At 39.8% G+C, this 24,166-nt stretch overlaps 1 protein-coding gene across 7 annotated transcripts in view; it reads left to right on the top strand.

The window, feature by feature from the left end:
- The window catches only part of C2cd5 (C2 calcium dependent domain containing 5), a 92,351-nt gene that overhangs the window by 28,192 nt on the left and 39,993 nt on the right, over window positions 1-24,166 (top strand). For 6 of the 7 annotated variants that reach the window (XM_050135247.1, XM_050135248.1, XM_050135250.1 and 3 more), the window contains 3 exons: window positions 38-189; window positions 5,490-5,575; window positions 13,003-13,111. In XM_050135247.1, the coding sequence (XP_049991204.1) occupies window positions 38-189; window positions 5,490-5,575; window positions 13,003-13,111 (347 nt within the window). Of the gene's footprint in view, window positions 1-37; window positions 190-3,852; window positions 4,039-5,489; window positions 5,576-13,002; window positions 13,112-24,166 lie in introns of all 7 variants that reach the window. The other variant, XM_050135254.1, reaches the window with a different exon arrangement.

Below are 24,166 nucleotides of genomic sequence, written 5' to 3' on the forward strand. Positions count from 1 at the left end.
CATGATTGCTTAATATGTCTCCACCTTCTTCTGGCAGGATTCCCTTCAATGAAGATCCCAATCCCAATCCTCACTCATCAGGACCCTCAACCCCTCTGAAAAACCAAACTTATTCCTTTTCACCTTCCAAGTCCTACAGCCGACAGTCCTCTTCTTCTGACACAGACTTGAGTCTGACACCCAAGACTGGTAAGGCTCTCCACCCACCCTTCGTGTTTCCTTTAAAGCTTGTTCTGTTTTTTCTTAGCTTCCCGCCCAAGTCTTCCTCCTATTTCCACATTTCAGTTAAAAGTGAATGTGAATGATCAGTTCAATTATTAAAATTAAATTTTGTAGAGACATTGTTTGGAGAGTGACCTTTTAACCAATTTAATCACTGTTGATATCAAGTTTTGGATGTTGACAGCCTTCATTTCATATTCAGGTCCAGAGGTGTGCCGTCTAAGGCACTGCATAGTCACCGTAGTGCTTTACAGTCAAATTGCTTTTTTGAAGCATAATTCTTGATTATTATTAATTTATTCCTTATTTATTCTTAGAGTTTAGTTTTGTGGTTTTTTTTATGAAAACATTTCAGAACTTGAACTGTTGTATAGCAATACAAATGTCTGTCCATTTCTTATTGTTTTAAGATTAGGTCAGTGTAAGATATTGTCCTGAGTTTAAAAACAGAGAAAAAAGAAAAAAGAGGTCGAAAAGAGAAGAGGAATTGGCATTGGTCACATCCATTTATTAACTTGATAACATGTTAACTTAAAAGATAATGTAGCTGGGCGGCGGTGGTGCTCACCTCAATCTCAGAACTTGGGAGGCAGAGTTAGGCAAATCGCTGGGTTCGAGGCCAGCCTGGTCTGCAGAGCAAGTTCCAGGACAGCCTGGGCTGCACAGAGACACCCTGCCTTCAAAAACAAACAAACAAACGAAAAACAAATGAAAAAGACAGTATAAATACTGATCATATCAATTATTAAAATTAATTTTTTTTATAGAGGACTTATTTGCTGAGTGACAGTTAACTGTTTAGCCATTGCTGATACTGAGTCCATGGGATCAGGGTGCTTAGCTTTGCTAGACTTGCTCTCCAGGGTGAAACTGGATTTTAAATTTCCTCAGCCGTGAATATTTTTCAATTCATTAAATCTATAATTTTCCCTCTCCTGTTTATATTATGAATGAATTCTGGATTTTTGTTAATGTTTTTGATAAAATGTTGATAAAAGATTAAATTAGTGTCTTCCTAAAATAGAATAAAATTAATTAAATAATTTTTTAAAAAGATTAAAAGTTTGTAGACTTACTAGTATTGGTATTTTAAGTACTATTTCTGGCAGTTTTCTTATCAGATTGATTAAAACAGTTTTTATTTATATTATTTTGAGTTTACCATCTTTAATAACCTTTCATGTTTTATTTTAGTGTTAGAAGAGGAATATAAAATGGATCCAGATCTTGTGAAAATAATCAAAACAAAATCTTACTTCCAAAGCAGTATTATTTATTATAGACCATTTTTCTTTCCTTTTTTTTATAAATATGGTCACTGAATATAAATACTATGAACACGTTTCTTTCTTTTTGTTTTTATTGCCATCCCTGCCGTACCTCTCCAGCACTGATTATTTTGACAGTTACTTTATTTACAAGTATATGGTCAGTCTTAACATACTAAACCAGCTGCAGGTCAGAAATCCCTGAGAAGATTGCTCCTGTCCCCAGTGCAGGCAGGCTTCCTTTTCATTATTGCCCAGATGATGCAGCACTAGGACTTCTTCCCCAGCTTAGCATATGGCAACATAAAGATGATTAACATGGGCAGGAGGATGTGCGTAGGTTATTTACAGATGATACCCACCTTGTATAAAAACTGGAGTATGGTCTTCATGGTTGCTCCAGCACCAATCCCTACAGGTGTATAATTATGAGTAACAGTTAAAAATACAGTAGTAGGCTGGGCGGTGGTGGCGCACGCCTTTAATCCCAGAGGCAGGCAGATCTCAGTGAGTTCGAGACCAGCCTGGTCTACAAGAGCTAGTTCCAGGACAGGCTCCAAAACCACAGAGTAACCCTGTCTCGGGGGAAAAAAAAAAAGTAGTATTTTATAGTGATGGATGCTTTGAAATGTAGCATGTGACATTTAGCTATCTTTGTCCCCCCAAAATTGAACCATTCAAATTGTAATGAAATGCACACACACACACAGACGCACACACAGACGCACACACAGACGCACACACATGCAGAGTAAGAGACGGACTAGTCTTAATGTTCACGATGGTCAGAACAGGATAGACTTAGGATAGTTTTGTCTCCTCTGCCCCCTTTTTCTTGGCACTGGAGATGAAACCCAGCACATCCTGCACTCTGGGCCAGTATTCTACCGCTCAGCTTCAATCCCAGCTCCCGGATGCTTTTGGGAACCGCATCTTGTTAAGTTGCTGAGGCTGTTCTCAACCTTGTGAGCTGAATTGGTCTTCTGCTGGGACTCTGGGTGTGTGCTTAGGGACAGGAGGATCTCCTAACATAGTCATAAGTCCACATTCTAGGCTACTTTTCAGTATACTTACTGATTTTTTTTGTCATACCATAAAGTTTGAAAATGTTTCCTTGGCCTTTTGTTTTTTAATTTCTCTAAAAGGCTAAACCTAAAGACTGTTCAGATAAGTGGCTGAGCCAGATCTGTCAAGGTTTCTGACTGGCATCATCAATGCAAGTGTTGACCTTTGTAGTACGAGTTCTTAAAAGTCTCGTTTACAGTGTATTCCAGCGTGTTTGCTTAGAAGCTGACTCTGAGTGCTGTGTTACATTTCCTTGCCTCAGTAACTTACTGTGTGTTAGCGTCCCCAGACTCCTGGCCTTGCTAGGAAATGGCAGAGCAGTGTTCTCACGCTTCCAAAGCTGCGGCCCAATGTGTGTCTTTCTCTACTCTTGAATCCCACATTCAGGAGTCAGCCTTCTGAGAAATAGTAGGGTGGACTGATCTATTATTTATAAACTGAGAAGTCAAAAACAGAGCATAGGTAATAAAGGTAGCCTGAGAAAGTTATTTTTCTGTTTATGATGAATGTTGCTTTTCTGTTAGATTTCTTAAAAATTTTCTTACTTATTAGAATCTAATTTATGACATTTTTAAAAATTAGACTTTAAACGTATTTTCCTCAAGTTCTTAACAGGAGTGACATTTTTGAATGCCAGTGTATGACAGACTCACACACTTGATTTGAGCTTTATTTTACTTAGTCTGTTGCTGTACATACTTTTTACTGTCCACAGGTTTTTAATCTTGTATGTAAATCTCTGTAAATCATACTATGATCAGGTTAAAGTTGAAAAATTTTAGAGGGAAAGTAAAAGGATTAATTTGTGTTTCAGAGCTGGAGAGAAAGCCCTGACCATTTTGAATTCACAATGCAGTAGTTTTGGATGATTTTTCAATGAGTGTTCTGTTAACACAGTATGCAGTATCTTAGCTAGTGACATGGGAGGTACCAGACTTTACCACTTTAGATATGTGCTTATGATTGAAGCAACAAGTGGTGTTTTCAACCATACAAGTTCTTAGACACACAACCAACCAACAAAAATTGGTGGGCAATTTAAGTCCTTGAAGAAGTCAGTTAAAAGTGATGTGAATGGCATAAAATCTTGTTAGTTATTTAGAAATTTTTAATGACTGCAGAGTTTGCAAGGACTTTGCTAATTTAGAAGCTTCTGGTGGGTGGGTGTTCTTACTCTCAGTGTTAATTTGTCTGCATTTGAAATCCATTTGATTGTTATGTTTTGCTTCATCATTGCTTTCCTTCTCCTGCATTTTCTGATCTTCTGAATCTGCATCTTTGCTACTTTCCTCCACAGCACCTTACCCACAGGGGCCTGGGATCTACCTGTGCCCCAGCTCCACCCCCCTCCCTTGTGGTTCCCTTCACCTTAAGTCCCGCCTCCTCTCGGAATCTAGCCTTACCCCTCATCACTCTAGCCTTGTCAGCCCCGTTCTGAGGAAAAGTGTTTCTTTCAGTGAAGAGCTGTTCCTGGCTGCTTCTGGTAGGATCACATTATGTCAGCTTTTTTAATCCCTTTATTTTAAGTCATCTTTGAGAACATATTACTTTATACCATAAAGAATTATTGTGTGCTTTATGTGTCTATTAGTTATTTTACTGACAGTTAATCAGAATTGCAAAGATGCCATTGGAGGTTATTTGACGCATAATTATGAGTATGTACTAAACTTTATTCTCAAAAAGAATTATGTCTCAGGCGTGGATGTGGATGTGTATTAGTGACCCTTGTAGATGCTTTGCCCCCTCCATACCTGCTCCACCCACATCAGACCCCTGCCATCCTGTTGCTAAACCATAAGGCTACATGAGAAAATTAATTCTGTTTGAATCAGTTTAAGTCTCATTTTGGTGATATTCTTTTACTATACATTTTTTTTATCCACTACATTAATCAAGTTATTCTGCTATGTTTTCTGGTAATTTATTTATCACTGCAAACTTACCTTTTATTTATGACTTTTAATATGCTTCATATAAAGATCTTAGTTTTATTTCCAGTTAGCATTGTATAGTCTCTAAAAATGTTTAGATTATTCTAAGAAAAATTATATTTTTAAAAGACCAGAGTGGGACTACACACATGCTAACCTTTGTTTCCTTATCCAAGAGCAGCTAAAAATGTGAATGTGAACTAGTTCCTGTGAAGGACTGCAGTAGTGGCTGTGCATCTCAGCCTAGGGAGGTGTGCTCACCCAGGCTGCAGCACCAGCTTCTCGCCATCCCATCCCACACTAGTCCTGGGTCACACTTGTTCTTGTGCTTCTATCAAAACAACAGCAGCAAGTGGTAGAGAAAGGAATGTGACACCAGCCTTAACAATGCTTTTAAGAGGGAGGAGACAGGATTCTCTCCTCCCTGACTGTGCACATCTGAGATTTATTTACCCATGTGGGATTTAGTTTTCCAAAAGTGTGTGTTGAGTTTTGTGAATGAACCCAGTGTTACAGGGTGACACTGTCTTTCGAAGTGGGCATCAGCAGGGAATAAACTCCATTCTGAACGCTGATTCCGTGCTCTTTAGCTCTCTGCTGGTTTTTACATGAGCACTTAGTATGTTTCTCCTCTATATTTCATCAGATATTTTGGTGTACTTAAATTTTTAGCATAGTGATAGTTATTTTTTTGATTATTTTATTAAAAATTAAATTTTATAGATTGAATGTTATCAAAAATTTGTTACCTTTTAATAATATTCTTATTAGAATAAATTGATTCTAAAGCTAGATGTGACCGGAATTTTGATGTCTTGCTATAAAGACAGCCTTAGTACAGTAGAATAAAATGTATGTATCAGTTGCCATCTCAGACTATGTAAAATGTGTGGAGAATTTTCTTGTATTTTGACTCATATTGTTTATGAAGATGAATGCAGTTGATCTTGCTGTTTTATAGTTGTTATTTGGTTGTTATTTATGTGCCGATGTCCTATAGGAATGGGCAGTGGTAGTGCTGGAAAAGAAGGGGGGCCCTTTAAAGCTCTTCTGCGGCAGCAGACTCAGTCGGCCTTGGAACAGCGGGTAAGAGTCACCAGCATTTCCTTCTGTTCTTGCATTGTAGCTATGGCTTTGTGTTATTATATTCCTGTGTGCTAAACTCCTGAAAGTTACTTTTGGTCATATCTGTAATGCTGCAGTTTTAGTGATTGATTATATTTAAGATATTAAAGTATTTTATTTACCAACATTTACTTTTAGTTAAAAAAATTCTGTTTTTTGTTTTGTGTTCCAATCTTTAAAATATTTCTCCTGAAAACTTATTGAATGCTGAAATCATTTCTATTTTTCTATTAAAGTTACAAGATAGAAAAGAAAATAGCTAATACTTTTGCAGAAAAACATCTCAATAACATGACATTAAAACAATGTTGTAATATATTAACATTTTTGTCACTGGCTTGTTGATTAGAGATAAGACAAATACTCTATTTCTGTAGATTAAAATTAATAGAGTAGTTGTCTAGTATAATTTTATTTTAATGATTATGCTTAATGTTTAATTTGCTGAGTGAGAAACTGAGTCTAGTTTTTGGATGATCTCTCTCTCTCTCTTTATAAACATCGTTACTAAGGGAGGATCGCCTCATAGGTTCTGTAGAAGGCGGGTATGTTTCTGAACATGTATGACAGCCTGCGCCTTGTGTTAGAAGCTTTTCCACTTTTAATCATGTTTTATTTAAGCTCTTAGCAAATGTTGCTGGCTTTCCCGAGCTCAGTACTGCGAGGCTCGTGTTCTTTTCTGCTGATGCATGGTTCCGTGTGTCCTGTCCTGTGCTTCAGACAGCTCCACAGCTCTTTCTGTCTGCCCTGGAAGCTGGAAGCCCTTACTCTTCCTTTGTTTGCTCATTTTATACTAGCACTTGGGAGAGAGCAAAGGTGAGACAGTGAGCACCATAAAAGACTCTCCTCCCCTCTGCAGTTGGCCTCTGAGAGCAGTTTGTTTCTTTCTGATTCTGTGACAATAGATTGTAAATTTATTCTCTAGGCATTTTTTTTCTTATGCTGCAAGTAGCTGTATATGTACTGTTTGCTTTTAGCTAGGGTGGAGTGAGCAGAGCTGAAGTATAGTAGTGAGTTGAGCACTACCCAGGTCTCTTTTCTTGTAGTACTTGGGATTGAACCCAGGGCCTTATACATGCTCGGCAAGCACCTTCCCATGAGCTGATCTTTGTTTGTGTTAAAGCCGCATTTGCTCTTCAGCTGGTCCTCCCTTGGCAGCACACCAACCACTGTCACTAAAGGCTCTCCTAAAACTGGGGTCGTGGAGTAAGTCAAACAGAGCCAAAGATTAGAAGTATCGAGAATGGGCTCAGAGTGGCGGTGTAGTGTTTTTTTTTTTTTGTTTGTTTGTTTAAACTATGTTTTAGATCAGAATGGTTTTATCTTTGCTTTTTCCCTTTTTTTTTTTTTTAAATCAAATTGCCATGTTAGGATTCACACGAACAGAAAAGCTTGATTGATGAGGTGGTATGCTGGAAATGTGGCCATGTGGAGTGGAGTGCTGGTGGTGACCTCACTGTCTGGGCCACGGACCTTTACAGCCATTTCATTTTGGATTTGGTCTAGATAAAATTTGTGGGCTTTTTTGTCTGTTTTTTTTTTTTTTGAGATGATATCTAATATGTAGCCCAGGTTAACATAGATCTCACTATATAGCTCAGGCTAGCCCCAAACTCATAATCATACTGCTTTAACTTTGGCAAATGCTGGGATTAAAATGCCTAGGTAAAAGTTTTTTGTGTGTGTTTCTTTAGAATACACTTTAAATTGAAGTAGAAGTTATCACTTTCCCCCCTTCCTTCTCTCCAGCTCCTCCTGTGTTCACCCACTCTTATGTTGATAGTCTCTTTTTAAAAAGTTATTATTACATACATACATATATGTATTTTTATGCAAAAATATGTAAGTATAACCTGCTAAGGCTGTTTTTGTTGTTTGTATGCATATGGTTTCAGGGCTGACTACTCTGCGTTGGACAGTCAATAAGTTGGTTCATCCCTGAGAGAGCTAATTCTATTAGTCATTAGTTGCTTATAGTTCTTTGTCTAGAGGTGGGACGCCATGAAATTTTACCCTTCTGCATTAGCATGTGCATTGCTATTGCCGTTGTTCTGGCTTGTTTATGTAGCCATTTCTAGAAGAGAATGTTTCACAGCAGACTTCTTGTTATTCTGGCTCTCTGCTCCCTTTTTTCAGAGCTTTTCTGAGTCATAGTTTCAGGAGCTGTGGTGTAGATGTTTCTGTGGAGTGGGGATCCACATGACCCGTTGGTCTCATTGTTGTGTTCAGTGTTTCCTGAGGTGGTCTCTGGTTGCTGTAAACAGAAGCTTTATTCCTGGAGAGTGGGAGCATATCCTACACACTTGTGTGTCTAAGGATAAGATTTATTATTTGGTATGGCATTAAGATGGTTTAGGAATGCAGCCGTTTCTTTTCTAATGTCTATGACCTCACTAGCTAGGAAGCTATGATTCAGGTATGATTTCCCTCCTGCTGAGTGGGCTTTAAGTATGCTTAGACAGCTGTGATCACCACCACAAGAGTGCCCTATTGAACCTTTAGGCTATCTTGCATGTTGTCTTTGTTGTGGCTCACAGGCATTGCAGCTGGGTAGGGCTGTTTAATGCTATCCCTGTCTTGGCAGCTTGCATAGTATTTTCTGATACTGTGGAGGCTAGAGTGCAGGGGAAAAAACTTTCAGGTCAGATGCAACTCAAATTGGGAGTCATTTGTCCTAAGTGTGTGCTATCTTCAGCAGTAGGGGCCCATCCTTGACCTCTGAGGGACAGTGAAGGTCTGTGTCAATAGTTCATATTGTTTAGTAGTCGTTTGAACCATATGTACCAACCATTTGAAAAGAGGTTTCTCATGTTTAGTACTGGGGTTTTTGTTAGTCTGTAGTTCTTGTAGGGGAGTGTTGTTGGCCCAAGTGGCTTAACTTCCTTTAAGCTATTTTGTTTATAATTTTAAGTTAACATAAAATAATGTGATTCCTTGAAGGTTTATCAAACAACCTTCAAGAAATCATAGCCCTGTGGTATGGGAGGTCCTTCTGTCTATGTGTTGTTTTTATTGGTTAATGAATAAAGAAACTGGCTTGGCCTATAGCAAGGTAGTACTTAGGTAGGCAGGGAAAGCTAGGCTGAATGCTGGGAGAAAGAGGGCGGAGTCAGAAGCCATGGAGCCACTGCCAGACAGACAAGCTGAAATCTTGCCTGTAGGCCACAAAAATATAAAATAATGGAGATGGGTTAAATTCTAGATGTAAGAGCTAGCCAATAAGAAGCTAGAGCTAATAGGCCAAGCAGTGATTTAATTAATACAGTTTCGGTGTGGTTATTTTGGGTCTGAGCAGCCGGGAACAAACAGGCAGCCTCTCTTACTACAAATTGGCACCCAACTGGTATTATTTGCCTCCTTCCTTCATCATGTGTTTTAAACTTGATTCTTTTGGAGTTGGAGTCCACTCCTTATTTTCTGATTCTTACTTTGTATTACCTGAAAACTCCCCCTTCCCCCAACTCACACCTTGCTCGGCCCCTGTATATTTTCTTGGTTTCTGTTGTTACAGTCTTCATAGGATTAAAAACAAAAGTCTAGAGAACTGCAGTTTTTGTGTACAACTGTGTAAAAGCTGACATGTAACTATCATTGCTTTGCATCTGTGCCATTCCTGTATGCAGAGAAGTCCCTTGACTTCCCTGAGTTCAGAAGAAACAGCAAATGCAACCGTGGCTTTGGCTTTTCCAGTCACCTCTGGGTGCTCTTGAGGTCACTTTTGTTTGGGAAAAAATGATGCAGCAGTACAGTAACTTCTCTGTAGAAGTGAGCAGATGTGCACAAACACATCTGTGCGATGATACACTTAGAGCATCAAAACACTTGGTTTTAAAAATATTCACATAGGTTTTTAGTTGTGTGTTTTCCTCAGTTAAGAAAGCCTGTAGCTGGATACTGGAGCCATATAGCTGCAGTTCCAGTTCTTGGAATCTGAGGCTTATAGATTCTGAGTTCAGGATCAGCCTGGATTACATGGGGAAAGAAAAAAAAAGAAAGAAAGAAAAGGATATGAGACAAAAAGGAGAGGAAAGAAGCTTAGTAAACCTGGTATTTTACCTGCTCCCAAGGAACACACTTTTGGGAAACATGGATAAAAAGCACATTTAGAGTGAATTAAGATCTCCTTGTTAGTAGGATGAAATTGTATGATAAACCATTGCCAGGATGGTGCTGGGTTGTTTTTTAAAATGTATGTTTATGTTTAATTATGTGCATGTGTCTATGTGTGTTCGTATGCATGTGGAGGCCAGCAGAAGGTATTGGATCCCTGGTCATGGAGTTATAGGCAGTGTGAGATGCTTGACATGGGTGCTGGGAACCAAATCTGCAACCCCTGGAGCAGCAGTTGCTCGTAACTACTACTCCGTCTCTCTAGCTTTAGTATGGAGGTTTTATTTAGAATTGGGCTGTGTTCTCTGGGGATAACAAAATATTTGATATAAAATTTGAGCCATTTGTATATCTTTAAAGAAAAACCCCATATAAATCTTTGGAAAATAATATAAAACAATTGATTTTTCAACTGCCTTTCTTTAAAGACACACTATCACATATTTTTATGATTTATGTTATTGACCTATATCAAAGCAACAAGTAAAATCCATCTGGGAACAACAGGGAAGGATACTTTAAACATCAATGAACTTTCTAGAGAATGACGTTTTATAGTTTCTCACACTGCCATTCAGACACTGACAGCAGAACAATGTTTGGACTAATCTTGGGGAGCTACCTTTGACAGTGAGGAAAAAGAGCAACTATAAATTCAACAGGTGTGATGCACGGACTGTACATTAAACCAAGTTCTGAATGACACTGGATGAGAAATAAGAACAAATGTAGGTGGTCAAGTTTATTGCTAAGGAATATAGGAATAGAAGGCCCCGCCCTCCTTGGCTTTCTAAAATGTTGAGTATGGTAGCACCTCTCTTGCACGTGGCGCAGATTTGAAAGTCAGTTTCTGCATTTAACACAGCCCTGGCATGTGTAGGCATATGCCAGCAGTCTTGGTGATGTGGAGATGCTGTGCTTACTGCGGACAGTAACAGCAGCAATTTTTTTGATTGGAGCATTCTTTTCAGATCGACGTCAGCCCAAATAATTCACAAGTGTTTGCTTATTGTAGATTAAGTCTTGTATTTTAGAGGAAATCAGTTTGCTGGCTAGATGGACGGGGTGTGTAAGAGAGGAATCAGTGCTGGCTAGATGGACTTGGGTGTGTAAGAGATAGAATCAGTGCTGGCTAGATGGACGGGGTGTGTAAGAGATAGAATTAGTGCTGGCTAGATGGACTTGGGTGTGTAAGAGATAGAATCAGTGCTGGCTAGAGGGACTTGGGTGTGTAAGAGATAGAATCAGTGCTGGCTAGATGGACTTGGGTGTGTAAGGGAGGGATTAGTGCTGGCTAGATGGACGGGGTGTGTAAGGGAGGGATTAGTGCTGGCTAGATGGACGGGGTGTAAGAGGCTCCATCAGCAGAGCAAGTCTTCACCTCTACAGCATTGCTGGTTATCATTCTGCTCTGACTTGCTTCAGTTTGATACATTCTACTCATTCAAGTCTCCTAATCTGCTTCCCCACCTCCCCTCTTCTCCCTCTTGCTTCCCCCACTTCCCCTCCTCCAGCCCATCTCTCCATCTGTTTTATAAATGATCACACCTTGGGCCCTGCACAAAGTTAGGCAGACTCTATACTGCCTTACTGCCTTAGGCCTGGAAGTCTTGTTTTTCATATAGCTTACAAACATTTTTTTTCTCACAGTGATTCTTGTCTTAATATTTAAAAGATGGATGTATAAAGGATAAGTGTACATTTTATTTTTTTGGATCATCATAGAACTGAGATATTTTAAGGAACTTTTAAAATTTAAATTAAAATTTAATATTGAAAAAAAAAACCTGGGCAATTCCATGGGCCCAGCTTACTGCATTTTAATAATGTTAGCCATATACATGTGTCTGATTTCAAATCAAAAGTATAAAAATTCAGGTGGAAATAAAGATACAGTTTTTGATAACATTTATTATAGAATTTTAACCATGTTTTTCCTACTGTTCTCTTCCATATTTCAGTCTAGGTCAAACAAAAACAATTCTATGGATTGGTTTTTTACTTTTCTTAGACAGTATACCAGTTCTTGCCATTATTAAAGTGAAGATTACTTCTAAGTTTTGACTGGATTTTAATGTGTCTATGAATATGCATACTCCTTTGTGCATTTTTTACATTTATGCATCCTGAGGTATGCAGGACTTCCTCTGTGCTGAGAATTGCAAGTTGCTCTGCCTTCTGCACTGTGCTTCAGCAGCCTTGTATCCATGCTTCAAGCAGCTGGTCAGCCATCTTGCTGCTTTTATATGTGCCTGCTTTTTAATAGTAGCACTTTCCTTTTGTTTATTGCATTGTCTGCTGTGGCCTAGAGAATTTGGTGATGATGAACTTTGGAATGATGAGTGTCTTAGATCTTAGCTACTTTCTACCAGTGTGAGCATCCTCTACAGAGATGCCGTGGGATACAGTGCATGAACCTTGGTAGTTGCAGCCTTTCAAGGGCTCTGTCCGGCTGTTTTCTAGCTCTTCCTACATTGAAAGTGGTCAGGCTGTTGATGGGTGACCTCTGGTTAAGGGAAGTTCACTCACTCACAGCCAGCCAGCACCTCTTCTTGCATCCACTTTTCTCACACTGGCACATGGCCCATGTTTTGGCAACCACAGACTTCCCTCTCGGGCCGGCGCTCTCTCGGTGAGTCCCTATCTTCAGTTTTCTTTTTAATTTTTCTTGTCATCCTTATGGCAGAAGGGGAACCGCGGCTTGGAAGGCCTGCAGGACTGTGCTGCTTCCCTGACTCTGGCGTGGACTTCTCTCTTCTGCTTAGCATACAGTATGCGGTCTGTTTGCATCTGGCCACACAGTGATTGGCTCTCACTTTCCACACAGCCTGTCCTTTCACTTCATGTCTCAAACTCCCCTTTTCTAGGTCTCTTGTTGGGCGCTGGCCTTGGGAGTATTTGCCAACAGCCTGGGTTGCCTGTATGTGAGAGATGTCATTACTGAGAAGTGCATATGGGTTACCAGGCTGTCCAGCCCTGCGCCATTGGGAAATAGTGTTTGAGTAGGAGCTTAAGAAGAGAGAAGAGTGTGTTCTAAGTAGCTCAGCTGGGAACTCCTGAACATTTCCCTCCGGTCAGAATTGATAAGGCAGCTGGATTCTGAATGCTACCGTGGATGTAGGAAACAGATTTGGAAGCATGAGTGTCTGGGAAGTTTTAATGAAAAAGCAGGTGTAGTGTATTTATTTCAGGCCATGCATTTCTTGGGCTAGGATCTGCATGAGCAGAGCCTGCCACTGTCCATTTGGTCATATCTGTCCTGGTCCTGTCTTCACCAGGAATTCCCCTTCCTCACCTTGACGGCCTTCCCTCCCGGACTCCTCGTGCACGTCGGTGGTGTTGTTAGTGCACGCTCTGTGAAGCTGTTAGACCGGATCCACAATCCTGGTATGTCTTCCAATATGTTTGATTTTACTACTTTGGATTAAGTTGTAATTGTAAAGATGGATTTTTATGAATATTGAAAGCAAATTTAACCTGAAGAGAAGTGAAAAAAGATTATAAGCTGACCCATGTTATTTTGAGATATTTTCAGTAATCGTAATTAAAGGTAAATTAAGGAGTATATATTAGCTATTTTTAATGTATAATAAATGAACACATTTTGATTTATTTCTGATGAGGTGTCATTTTGAGGGGATCACTGATTAACTTTTGAGTTAGCTTTCTATTTGCTCTAGGGAGATAAACGTTTTTACTGTTTGGCCTTCACGGCCATTACACCAAGTTGTTAATGTTTTTCACTCGCCTGTGCGGCCAACCAAGGAAGAGCAGTAGCCCGCGTCTTTTAGGTACAGCATGGAATGCCGCAGAAGGCAGAAGCCGGGTGCTGGCACCGTTAGGGCCTTGGATTAGGAATAGCTGGTGACTTTCTCACTCTCTACCAAGCATCATCAATGACAGCAGCTCCTTAAGCAGACAGATTTCATGCCCAGATATTTGTTGAAGCACCGCAAACCTGAAGCGGTATTGACATCTGTAGTTTGTATATTTTGGAAGATGAATTAATCACTTCCAGCAACTTTTTTGAGACATGTAGGAAAAGAAGAAAAGAATGCTCTGCAGTTATTGGGTGGGAACATTGTGGATACAATTGAGTTTAATCAGTGCTCTGTGGTTTGATTTTACCTGAGATAAGAATGAATTCTTCTGGCTGCAAATGAGACCTCAGAAAGGCAACGCTAGTCATGTTTATTTAGCTCTAAAGTGAGCAAATCCATCATCTCAGCGCCAGTATTTATTTGGTTAATTTGGATTTATTGTCCCCATTTCTTATTTTTATGGTAGTGTCAGATGTCATTTTGCTTGTGGTGTTTGTACACCCTGAAGCTCTTAGAGGGCAGTCTGCCTGCTGCCATGTAGCACATTAAATTCATGCAGGTGACCTGAATTCTAGTTTTCTGTAGAAATTCAGTCACGAGCAGTGTAAGGAAAGACTAAGCTACCAACCCTGATGGCCGCTGCTTTCCGTGGATGACTGCCTGATGGGTTGATGGCACCAATGACGTAATGCAGTCCAAAACAGTGTAGAAGTGCGTTCCATTGGTGTCGTCCTTCATTTTGTTGCTTCCAAACAATTTACTTAAATTAGCTTTAAATGATGATAATTATCTAAAATGTAGCTTACTTTTACAAAATCTTCTTTTTGAGAGTTCTCATACCCGCCACTTCACCATCTGTACAAGAAACCCGAGAACCCAGGAGAGTGTCCTCACGGAAGGCGTTGTGTGAGCTAGCAGCTCACCGCTTTTCTCTCCTCTCAGAGTGGCTGTCCATCATGCATGGGAAGCCTGAGTTATTACTAATGAACTATTCTCAAAAGTTCAAGTACATGTATCTGTACCTAAATACTATGAGATGCTATAGAGTTACATTTTTAGTTTGCCTTGTTTTTGGTTTAATACTTATCAAGTATATATGCTGATGGTCCCAATATCTTATTTTTATTTAAAATAAACTCTCTTTGGATTCTTTTATGTATATATTATGCACTGAAACGGAACATTTACCTAACAGCTTCTCTAAGCCCCTTGTGTAATTTTTATGGAAAAAAGACATAATTTGTTGAGAAAAGCTGGATGGTAATAGTCGATGAAAATCTGGATTAGACTGTCCCGGTGATGCTGGAGTGGGATGATGAAAATCTGGATTAGACTGTCCCGGTGATGCTGGAGTGGGATGATGAAAATCTGGATTAGACTGTCCCGGTGATGCTGGAGTGGGATGAGCTGCTGTGCCAGGAGAGACTGGGGCTTGTTGGGATCCGCGTGCAATGTCCTGCAGTTAGTTTTTAATTTGTAAATGCGAGACATTTTAATTTCAATTTCAGTGGGAAAGGGGAACAGTCTTATTTTAAAACCATTGCCCCAGTAGGGTGGTGGTGGTACTCCTTTAATTCCAGCACTTGGAAGGCACAGCCAGGCAGATCTCCGTGAGTTCAATGCCAGCCTGGTCTACATAGCGAGTTCCAGGACAGCCAGAGCTGTTGCACAGAGAATAAACAAAACAACTTGTCTTGAATAAACAAAAACAAACAAAACAACAACAACAAAACAAAAACACATTGCTACTAGTTCTCTTGGTGATGGCTTCTGAGTTCTTTGAGTATCGTCTTTTGTTACATGCCAGGCAAGCGGAAGCATAACCAGGGTGGTTCCCGAGCATCCAGGTGACCAAATGACTAGACAGTTGATTCAGGTCACTGGAGCTCGTTCTCCTGCCTTTCCTGTCTCTATTTCCTATTAACTCTGCTGTCTGTCTTCCAGTTCCTGTCAAGTGCTGTTGTCAATTGTGTTCTTGTTCGTAGTTTTTTCTTTATTCCTACTATTCTGCACCTCAAACTGATCAACTAATTTGCTGTTTTGAACTCAGCTTTTGTCGGAATTATGGGTAACACAAGATCTTACAAACTGCTAGACTGGAATAGTTTCAATTCAGGTATTTTACTGGTCATTCAGTATTACATATGCTGACAGAAATTATGGCAGCTCAGTGAGGTTTTAGAGATGTTCTAGACTAAATAGATCAATTCAGTTACGTGGATGCATTCTGTAATAGTTATGTTACAACTTGTAATTTGCATAGAAATGCAAGTTTAAAAATATATGCGCTAAAGTGAGTCAAAACCATATTATAAATTATGAATAACTTTGCTTATGTGACTAACTTTCAGGATATAATTAAATTCTATTTGTGCATTTTGGCCAATGTTTTCATGTCTGGTAAGTGATACAGGCATTAGCTTTATCATCCAGCAGCATTTGTTAAATACATTAAATAGCCAGCTGATAAACCTTAAAGCATGTTTAACCTGCACGATTAGATTTAATAGAATATATTTACTGTTTTATAAATTTTCTGGAAATGTGACTCTTACAATTTTCATATATAATGCTAGAAGTGTTCCAAAATTTCATAGCAGTACAGATTTTTAGGGAGATTTACATCTGCAAGTTTTCCTCCTCCCCTGTGAGATTCCAACTTTTCTTATAAGTAATTTGAATATAGTCTGTAGCAATTAAAAAAAAAACAAGAAAAATTGACAGCTGATGATGTGTTTTAGTAATGTCAATTAGTTTTTTGATAAAAGCATATTTTCTTACTAATATAAATATTAAAATTATTCTGGAATTAAAATTTGTTACTATTTTAATTAAGCACTAAAGCTGATATTTAAAGAATTTTTCAAGTTCTTTGTGTCAGTGTATTTTATAGCGAAGCAAAAGCACCAAAGGACTCAGCATTTTAGGTGCTGCTTTCCTTGCAGTGTTCTGTGTACGCAGGCACCAAAGGTAAAAGCTCTGATGGGTATTATTTGGTGACACGTGAGTCACATTCATGATCTGGCTTTGTCAGCCTGTGCAAATGGAGAGAGATCCTAATTTATAACTCTTAAGGAAGGTACCCCTGTTTTCTAGACAGGGTTTTACCGTGAAATGGAAATGATTATGTTTTATTGATTGATTTTTTTAAGGGAGAAAATGAAATATACCCTATCAGATTTGTTTTATAAAGTAAGAATATATTCCAATACATGGTTAGCTTTCAAAAATTAGAAAAATAGGTTGTGCATAAAAATGATATCAATCACAACTTAAGGAAGTGAAATCTTGTCAGAACAGCAGCTTTTAGGTGTGATAGTTGTTGGTCAGATGACAGAGAAATTTTATAAAAGGAAAGGGCAGAAATTAAATCTCTGGGGCACAGGGTACTGTTTCATGCAAACAGAGCAACAGTTTGCAAGGACAGACATGGTTGAAGAAGCGGTATATCTTGCCATCACTGAGTACTGTCAGATGGGAAGTGTGTAGAAGAGAAGTGGATATGGAGCCACATGTGGAGAGTGGAGGGATGAGAGGCGGCAGACTGGGCTGTGTAGGTAGTTCCAGGGCCAGCCCAGTTATGATGTGAGACTGTCCTGGAAGAATGAGCGCGGTGAGAGTGTGAAGATAGCACCTTTAGTTCCTATGTCCATGGTGCCACCCTATGAGCCAGGCCTTTAGAAATAAGGCTAATTCTGATACTAGTTTAGAAAAAACAATTTTGTAATTCTGAAGAAAATGTGTTATGTTTGGTAAATATATTCACATAGTTTTTGTATGTTCCCTGTCATTCAGAAGTATTTTGCTATTGCTATCCCATAATGTCAAAATGTCACGAATTGACCACACTTAGGCCTGAACTCAGTAGTTAAGAACACTGGCTGCTCCTCCACAGGACCTATGCTCAATTCCCAGCACTCACATGGTAGCACACAGCTGTCTCTATCTCTAATTCCAGGGGATCCAGGACCCTCTTTGACCTCCACGGCTCACTTGCATGTACATGATGCAGCCATAAGTGCAGGCAAACGCCCATACACAAGGGTTACAAAACAACAAGCAGACAAACAAAACACCCAAACAATTAATTGACTCCATTGGTAAGAATAACAATTGTTGATACTGTTTTTAATTTAAAATTGTTCATCCTTTATTTCTTTAGTTCCTTGACACCATAAATAATGTGAGACTCTGGTCAGTTTGATAATAGTCATCCAAGAGCAGGAGAAAGGAGAGTTCCGAGGGAGAACCACTTGCTAGTTACTAGCTCGGGGTGAGAATATGCCATGCAGCTTTTACAGTTTTGCTACTGCATAGTGACTTTTTGGTCATGGACCATGCATCATAGCTGTCCCATCAGATCAGATTGCCTTGGGACTGGATGCCTTACATGTGTCATTGCATGCCATGATGTTTTCACAGTGGTGAACATTGGCCAGTGTGGCATTTCTTAGAACACATGTCTCTATCATTGAGTGGTACATGACTGAATTGGATATTTTTTGTACTATATAGGTAGGCACTAGAGGACAAAAATTGCCAGTCACCTTGTCTTTATGAAACCTGTGTTCTTAGATGATAGAAAAGTATGAAGTATGTTACTGTGACATGTGATATACAGAGCGGAAGCAGACATGGCCAACTGTCGGGGGCTGTGCTAATTCGTAAGCTCACCTTTGAAGGCTGTCTATCAGGTTTTCAGAGGGTTCTAATTCTTGCAGTAAGTTACTTAACCCCATATGAATGCATGCTCTGTGCTGTTGTAAACCTGCAGCATTTGTGAGGCAGTCTTAGCCTGTGCTCCTCTGATGCTCTGCTAGTTCCTTCAGAGTACAAAGGGTCCGGCTTAGCCTCCATCTTGTCCCATGTTAGCCACAGTGATGGGACATTTTTATGCTCTAGAAAGAAGCAAACCCTTTCCATGAATTGAGAACTTAGTATGTTGTTACCCTTTGTTTCCTGACTCTTCTACTCTGTAGACAGAATTTGAGAAAAGCAGGGCAGGGGAGGGTGAAAGTTAACAGCTGGAAAGGAGGCTGAGCCATTACTGCTCTTCACATGACACACAGGGCTGCCAGGGGATCCCGGTAAGGAGATTGTGATGCCATGCCTTTTAGTCATCCTGACGACACTGCCTCTCCACAGACCTGGAGAGAAGCTGGAGAGGCTTGAGGATTTTGCGGCATGCCAGACCCCATCTGAATGCTTTACAGTAGCAGATCATTTGGTCTTAAAGATCTTTGAGGGAGACTATCCTGTTCTGTGGGTGAGCAAAGTGAGGCAGTATTTTCTTAAGGGGCCAGTAGAAGGTAGCCGAGCCACAGTTGCAGACTAAGTGTCCTGGCTTCGGGATGCTACACTCTTAACCTTGGGTGATGTGCTTGAAGCATGGTGTCAGCAGGGTTTGCTTGTACATGTGGCATGCAGAACAGGTGTCTGTCAGCTCTCAGGCAAGGGGAGGTGCTAGCTTCACACAAGATTTTTGAATTGATGTCTTATGTCCAGAATTAGGAACAATCAGTTGTTTAAAAGGAGATTGCTGCTTTTGGTTTTGAGATTTTTTTTTTTTTAAGTTTTAAGAATATTTTTAGATGAATTGTGAATTTTAGGACTTAATACCTATTTTTAATTTGATCATAATAGACAAGTTACAAGGTAAGCTTTAGTTTGAAATTAGAAAAATGCTGCCTTTTTGTTAATCACATTCATGTTTTTAGAAAGCTCATTTTGGGAGCAAAAATTCAGTTAAAAACTTGAAAAATAAGTTTATTACTTTAAAAAACATTTAATTGTATGAAAATGTGAGTGTAGTGGTGCACTCCCTTAATCCCAGCACTCGGGAGGCAGAGGCAGGCAGATCTCTGTAAGTTCGAGGCCAGCCTGGTCTACAGAGGTGAGTTCCAGGACAGTAGGGCTGTGTAGAGAAACCTAGTCTAAAACAAAACAAATGCGAGTCAGCTGGTTGAAGGGAAATAGCACGGAATAGCACCTGAATTTGTTCATTCATTTTGTTTGTTTTAACAAACCTTAAACACTCATGACACTGTCAGTGAATGCTTGTGGCATGCCCATATGAGTGGAGCCCGGCATCGGCACCCAGGGCCATGATTAAGCCAGGTTGCCATCCTGTTCATGGCTGGTTTACTTAGTTGTGGAAAGCTAGCGAAGTCATTAGTTCGAAGTTGGGCAGGCTCCCTGGGAGTGCGAATTTTGCTCAGGGTCTCAGCTGTTCTTTTCTGGGGCATTGATGTTGAGGTGAGAGCTGTAGACAGCTTTTGATTCCCAACTGTACTCAGTTTTCAGGAAGTGCTGAGGCCAGGAGGTCTTAGCAGCAGCATGCAAGGCGTGCTTGCAGTGTGCACCAGTAATTTGGATGAGGACTGTCCTGTTACATGATGTATAGACAGAGTGGATTATATATCTGGCTGTGAAAAGTAGCAGCATTCAGTTAGATGCAGTATGGTTTGTATGCCAGTTAGTTACCACAGTGACTGACGTCTAGGCTTAGATATTCTCTCTCACCCAGCCTACCACTTCCAGTGCAGTGAGGATCTTTTTCTATTTCTAATGTCTATCCAGTTTGAGTCTGTATACTCTGTTGAACCTGAACTCTTTGATTTCTGTTACTCCAGTGTTTGGGGGTGCAGCTTCCCTGCATCCCTCAGCAGGGAGATGATCATGTTCAGCCTTTGCTTCATCCAGCCCAACACCTTTATCTCCTCATATTCATTTTCAAGTTCGGTTGAGCTGGATATGATGGCTTATACTCAATAATCATGGTCCATTTGAAGCTGAGGCAGGATTGTGAGTTTGAGACTAGTTTGGGCTACTTGCTGAGCCATGTTTCAGCAAACAAACAAAAATATGTTGAGTAACTTGAGACAGAACCGATTTTAGCACTTTGGGGAAGCGGGTTTGCCTTGATTATGGATGTGTAGTTGCCTAAACCCACTAAAGGGCTGAGTTTAGTGCAGGCGTTTTCTGTTGAACTGACCATCTCTTCTTCCCGAGATACACATTGGCGTTTAACTTTCAGTAGTTCCACCCACACTTCTGAAACAAAGAGATGGCAAGATATCAAGCTGTGACCATGCTCTAGAAAAGTGCCAGTAAAACAGAGTGGCTGTAGTGCCAGCCACAGTGGCAGCATCCCTGAGAACCAGCAGTGTGCTGAAGCAAAGCTCAGTGCATGGCAGCTGCGCAAAGATGTTAAGAGATTTGTATAACCTAGAAAAAGTTTGACCCATGGAAAAAATCTTAAAAATAGTGTGAAATGTAATTTATGTAATAATTAAGATTTAATTTTTCCTAATTTTTTAAATTAGAAATAGTTGTATAGATGTTAGGAATATGGTATTTAATGTGGAAATCATTTTCTTATTACTTCTGGAATGTTTGTTAAATAAGTTCACATCTCAGCTGTATTTCCCTAAAATGGCTAACATTGCACCCAGGTACTACATGGATAATTGCCAGACATTTTAAAGCTGGACTCTGTTTTCTTTTTATAAAAGTATGATAGAATGTTAGATTTATGCTTTGGTACAGTGAATAAAATAAATAGGTTTAATAGTGTGTTTCCTATTAAAATTTAGTTAGCAGTTATTAAACTTTAAACAAGTCCATTACAGAGATTAAATGTGATATAGCTGATTATTTATTGATAATAAGATCATACTAAGTATAAATACTCTGAGTCTGTGGCGCATCTTTGCCATGATTGTAGTGCAGGCTTTAAAGATAAATAGAATCTTTTAAAATACTAAATAAACTGATTAGTCTATAACTTTGATCCCTTGCTCCTGTGTACAGTGCAGTGGCCATGGTTGCCGGAGTGACTATGACAAAGTGCTCCTCCTGTGCGCTTGCCTCGCTCTCCCCTAGACTCTAGGGCCATTCCTTTCTGTGACCATTTCAGTGAGCTGCCATAGTTTTCAGTCCATGCTGTCACCTGACCCGAGCATGCGCCAAAACATCACTGTTCCTGGCTCCTGTTTGCCAAATCTGCTTCGCAAACCCTTTGTTCCTTAGCTTTTGCTTTAGCCCAAACCAAATTTAACATTTTCCAGAGTGTGGACACATGCCATTTGCTTCCTTGGTGCCCATGTCATATAAGTAGCTTTTTCCACTTGTCAATACTTTGCTAAGTACAGTACTGGCATCTCATGCACTTGTATGGCTGTGTTAAAATGAAGGCTGCTTGTGAGCTTGCCTGAAGGGTGTGAATGCTGCACTTGCGCTCAGCCAGCTCGCTCTTGCTCTCGCTCTTTAAGGTTTAATCAGCCACTTTTTCTTCCATGGCTTTGTTCAACTCTCTGTTGTTTTATGTTATACTAAGGTAAGTCTGATGTGGAGTAACTGTATTCTACGTAGTTACAAATACCTCAAGGGAACTGTTAAGATTGCTCCATTTGAACATGCTGGGCATTTCTAATAAATAATTTTCAAGCTTAAAATAATTAGTTCCCTCCATTTCCTCATTATTCTTAGAATGCTATTTAGACTGCTGCCTATAAAACCCTTTTTTAAAAACAGGGAATCCACCATGTGTTACTTGTGGTACAGATAAGGTGGGTCTACTGTGAGAAAACCATTATAACATGGTATACAATGGTTACCTTAGAAAGTACTCTACACTTCTAGGCCGATTCGGAAAGTAAATAGCAAATTCCATTAATGAGCTTGAGAAAAGTTAGACTTGCCTGATACAGTGTTTAGCAAAACAATTATTTTCTAGACAAAATTATTTCTATTTGTTATACTTATTTTCTTAGAACTATAAATAATTTGATAGATTAGAACACTACATAGGCTTGTTCTCTACTATAATTTCCTTCTGGAAAAGGAAGGTGACATGGATGTTAAATTGACATTACCAGCATACATGTCCAGCCAGACATGGTGGCTCACGCTTGTAATCCTCACACTGGGGAGACAGAGACAGGAGGATTGTAGCGAGTTCCAGCAGCTTAATCAGTATAGTGAGTTTGAGGCTACTTGACCAGTCCCATCACAAACAAAGAGAATACCGAAAAGGCGTGCATGTCTTGCTAGAGAGGTGACTGTGGACTCTTAGCGTATACATTTCAGCCAGAATGTGAGAACAAGTTTGTAGTGAGCTGTAGGTACAAAAGACCACCTGAATGTTTGTGTATTTCTCAGTCCATAGTATGGGAATGTAGCCTTTCTGTTCTCTTTCTTCTTTTCTTTATCTTGTTCTTTCATCTTTCCCCAGTTTCCTCAAGTCTGCACTTCTTTATCTCTCTCTGAAGGAAAGTTTTAGGGTAGCTCTGTCTCAGACTCCAGACTAAATCAAGAGCTGACTGACATTTGCCCCTCCCCTTCGTCCCCTCTGTGCGGAGGAGACATACTCATCCCAGGGCTGTGAGTTCTAGCACGCTTCTTAACCTTTCCGTCCTTCCTTTCTTCTCTACTTTATTAGTGAGTAGACTTCCCCTTCATTTGTTTTGAAAACCTCTGCTAAGAATTTGATCTAACTATGAGTAAAAATAGAAAGTGGTGTCTGCTTGGTTTTCTATACTAGTAGCACCTTTGTGTAAATCATATGCAGTAAGAGCTTAGCGTGAACCTCTAGCGTTGAACTTCCACAGTCCTTCCAAAGGGGCACTGACCACAAGAAAGAACCAAGTCAGGATCTGCTCGTTGTTAGCACCACTTTTGGTTCTAACCCTTTGCCCATGGAGAGTGAGTTTCACTTGCAGTGATTGTTTACTCACAAAACGCAAATGATTGGAAAGCATGCAGCCCCTCCTTCATCCATACTGCCCCATCACAGGGGATGTTAGTGAAGGCAGGGCCTCTATCTCTGCCTCTACCGCTTAGCTTATCCCTAGTCTCTAAGCAGGAACCCTAGCTTGTTGAGAAGGCCAGGTTTAAACTCATGTGCTCAGCTTCTCAAGCAGCCAGGACTTCAGGCATAGGTCACCATGACCATAACTGCTTTTGAAGTTACAGGCCATGTATGGAGTTTAAAATTGTGTGTTTGAAATTTTCCCTTCTTTATTAACCAGATTATTTGTGTTAACTTTTTAAATGTACTTTCTTTTTCTGACCCCTATCAATTTTTTTTCTTTTTAGATTAGCTTGTCCTTTTAATACCGTTACTTTGCCCAGGACTTACGTCTTTATAAAAGAATGGCAAATAATTTTTTTTTTTACCATTTATAAATATTTGTGAATCTACCTTGGGTAGAACTTGAAATGTAGTGGATTATAAAAGTAGGTGATAGAATATGAAGTCAAAATTTAAATCAAATTTATGCCTAGGACATATAAGGTATTCATTCACTCAGTGAGATGAGACATAATGTGTCCTCTCAGTTTAGAACCTGACCTGGGTGTGATGGCACATGCCTGTACCCTAGCGTTCAGAAGACAGAGGCAGAAGGATCAGACCAAGGTTTTCCTTAGCTCCCTATGTGAGTTTGAATCCAGCCTGAGCTATGTGAGATCCTGTCCCCCAAATCAGTCAAACCAACAAACCAGATTGGAACCTAGAAGGTTGAGACCTCCACCGTAAGTTACAGCTGTTAAAACATACGGCGCTAAAAGACATGCCCTGCAAGTGTCCCTTGAAGTAGGAAAGCTGGTAGAGCCGAGT

Source organism: Alexandromys fortis, unplaced genomic scaffold (genome assembly GCF_014885135.2).
Source record: "Alexandromys fortis isolate MF-2015 unplaced genomic scaffold, M_Fortis_MF-2015_v1.1 scaffold_21, whole genome shotgun sequence".
Lineage (NCBI taxonomy): Eukaryota > Metazoa > Chordata > Mammalia > Rodentia > Cricetidae > Alexandromys > Alexandromys fortis.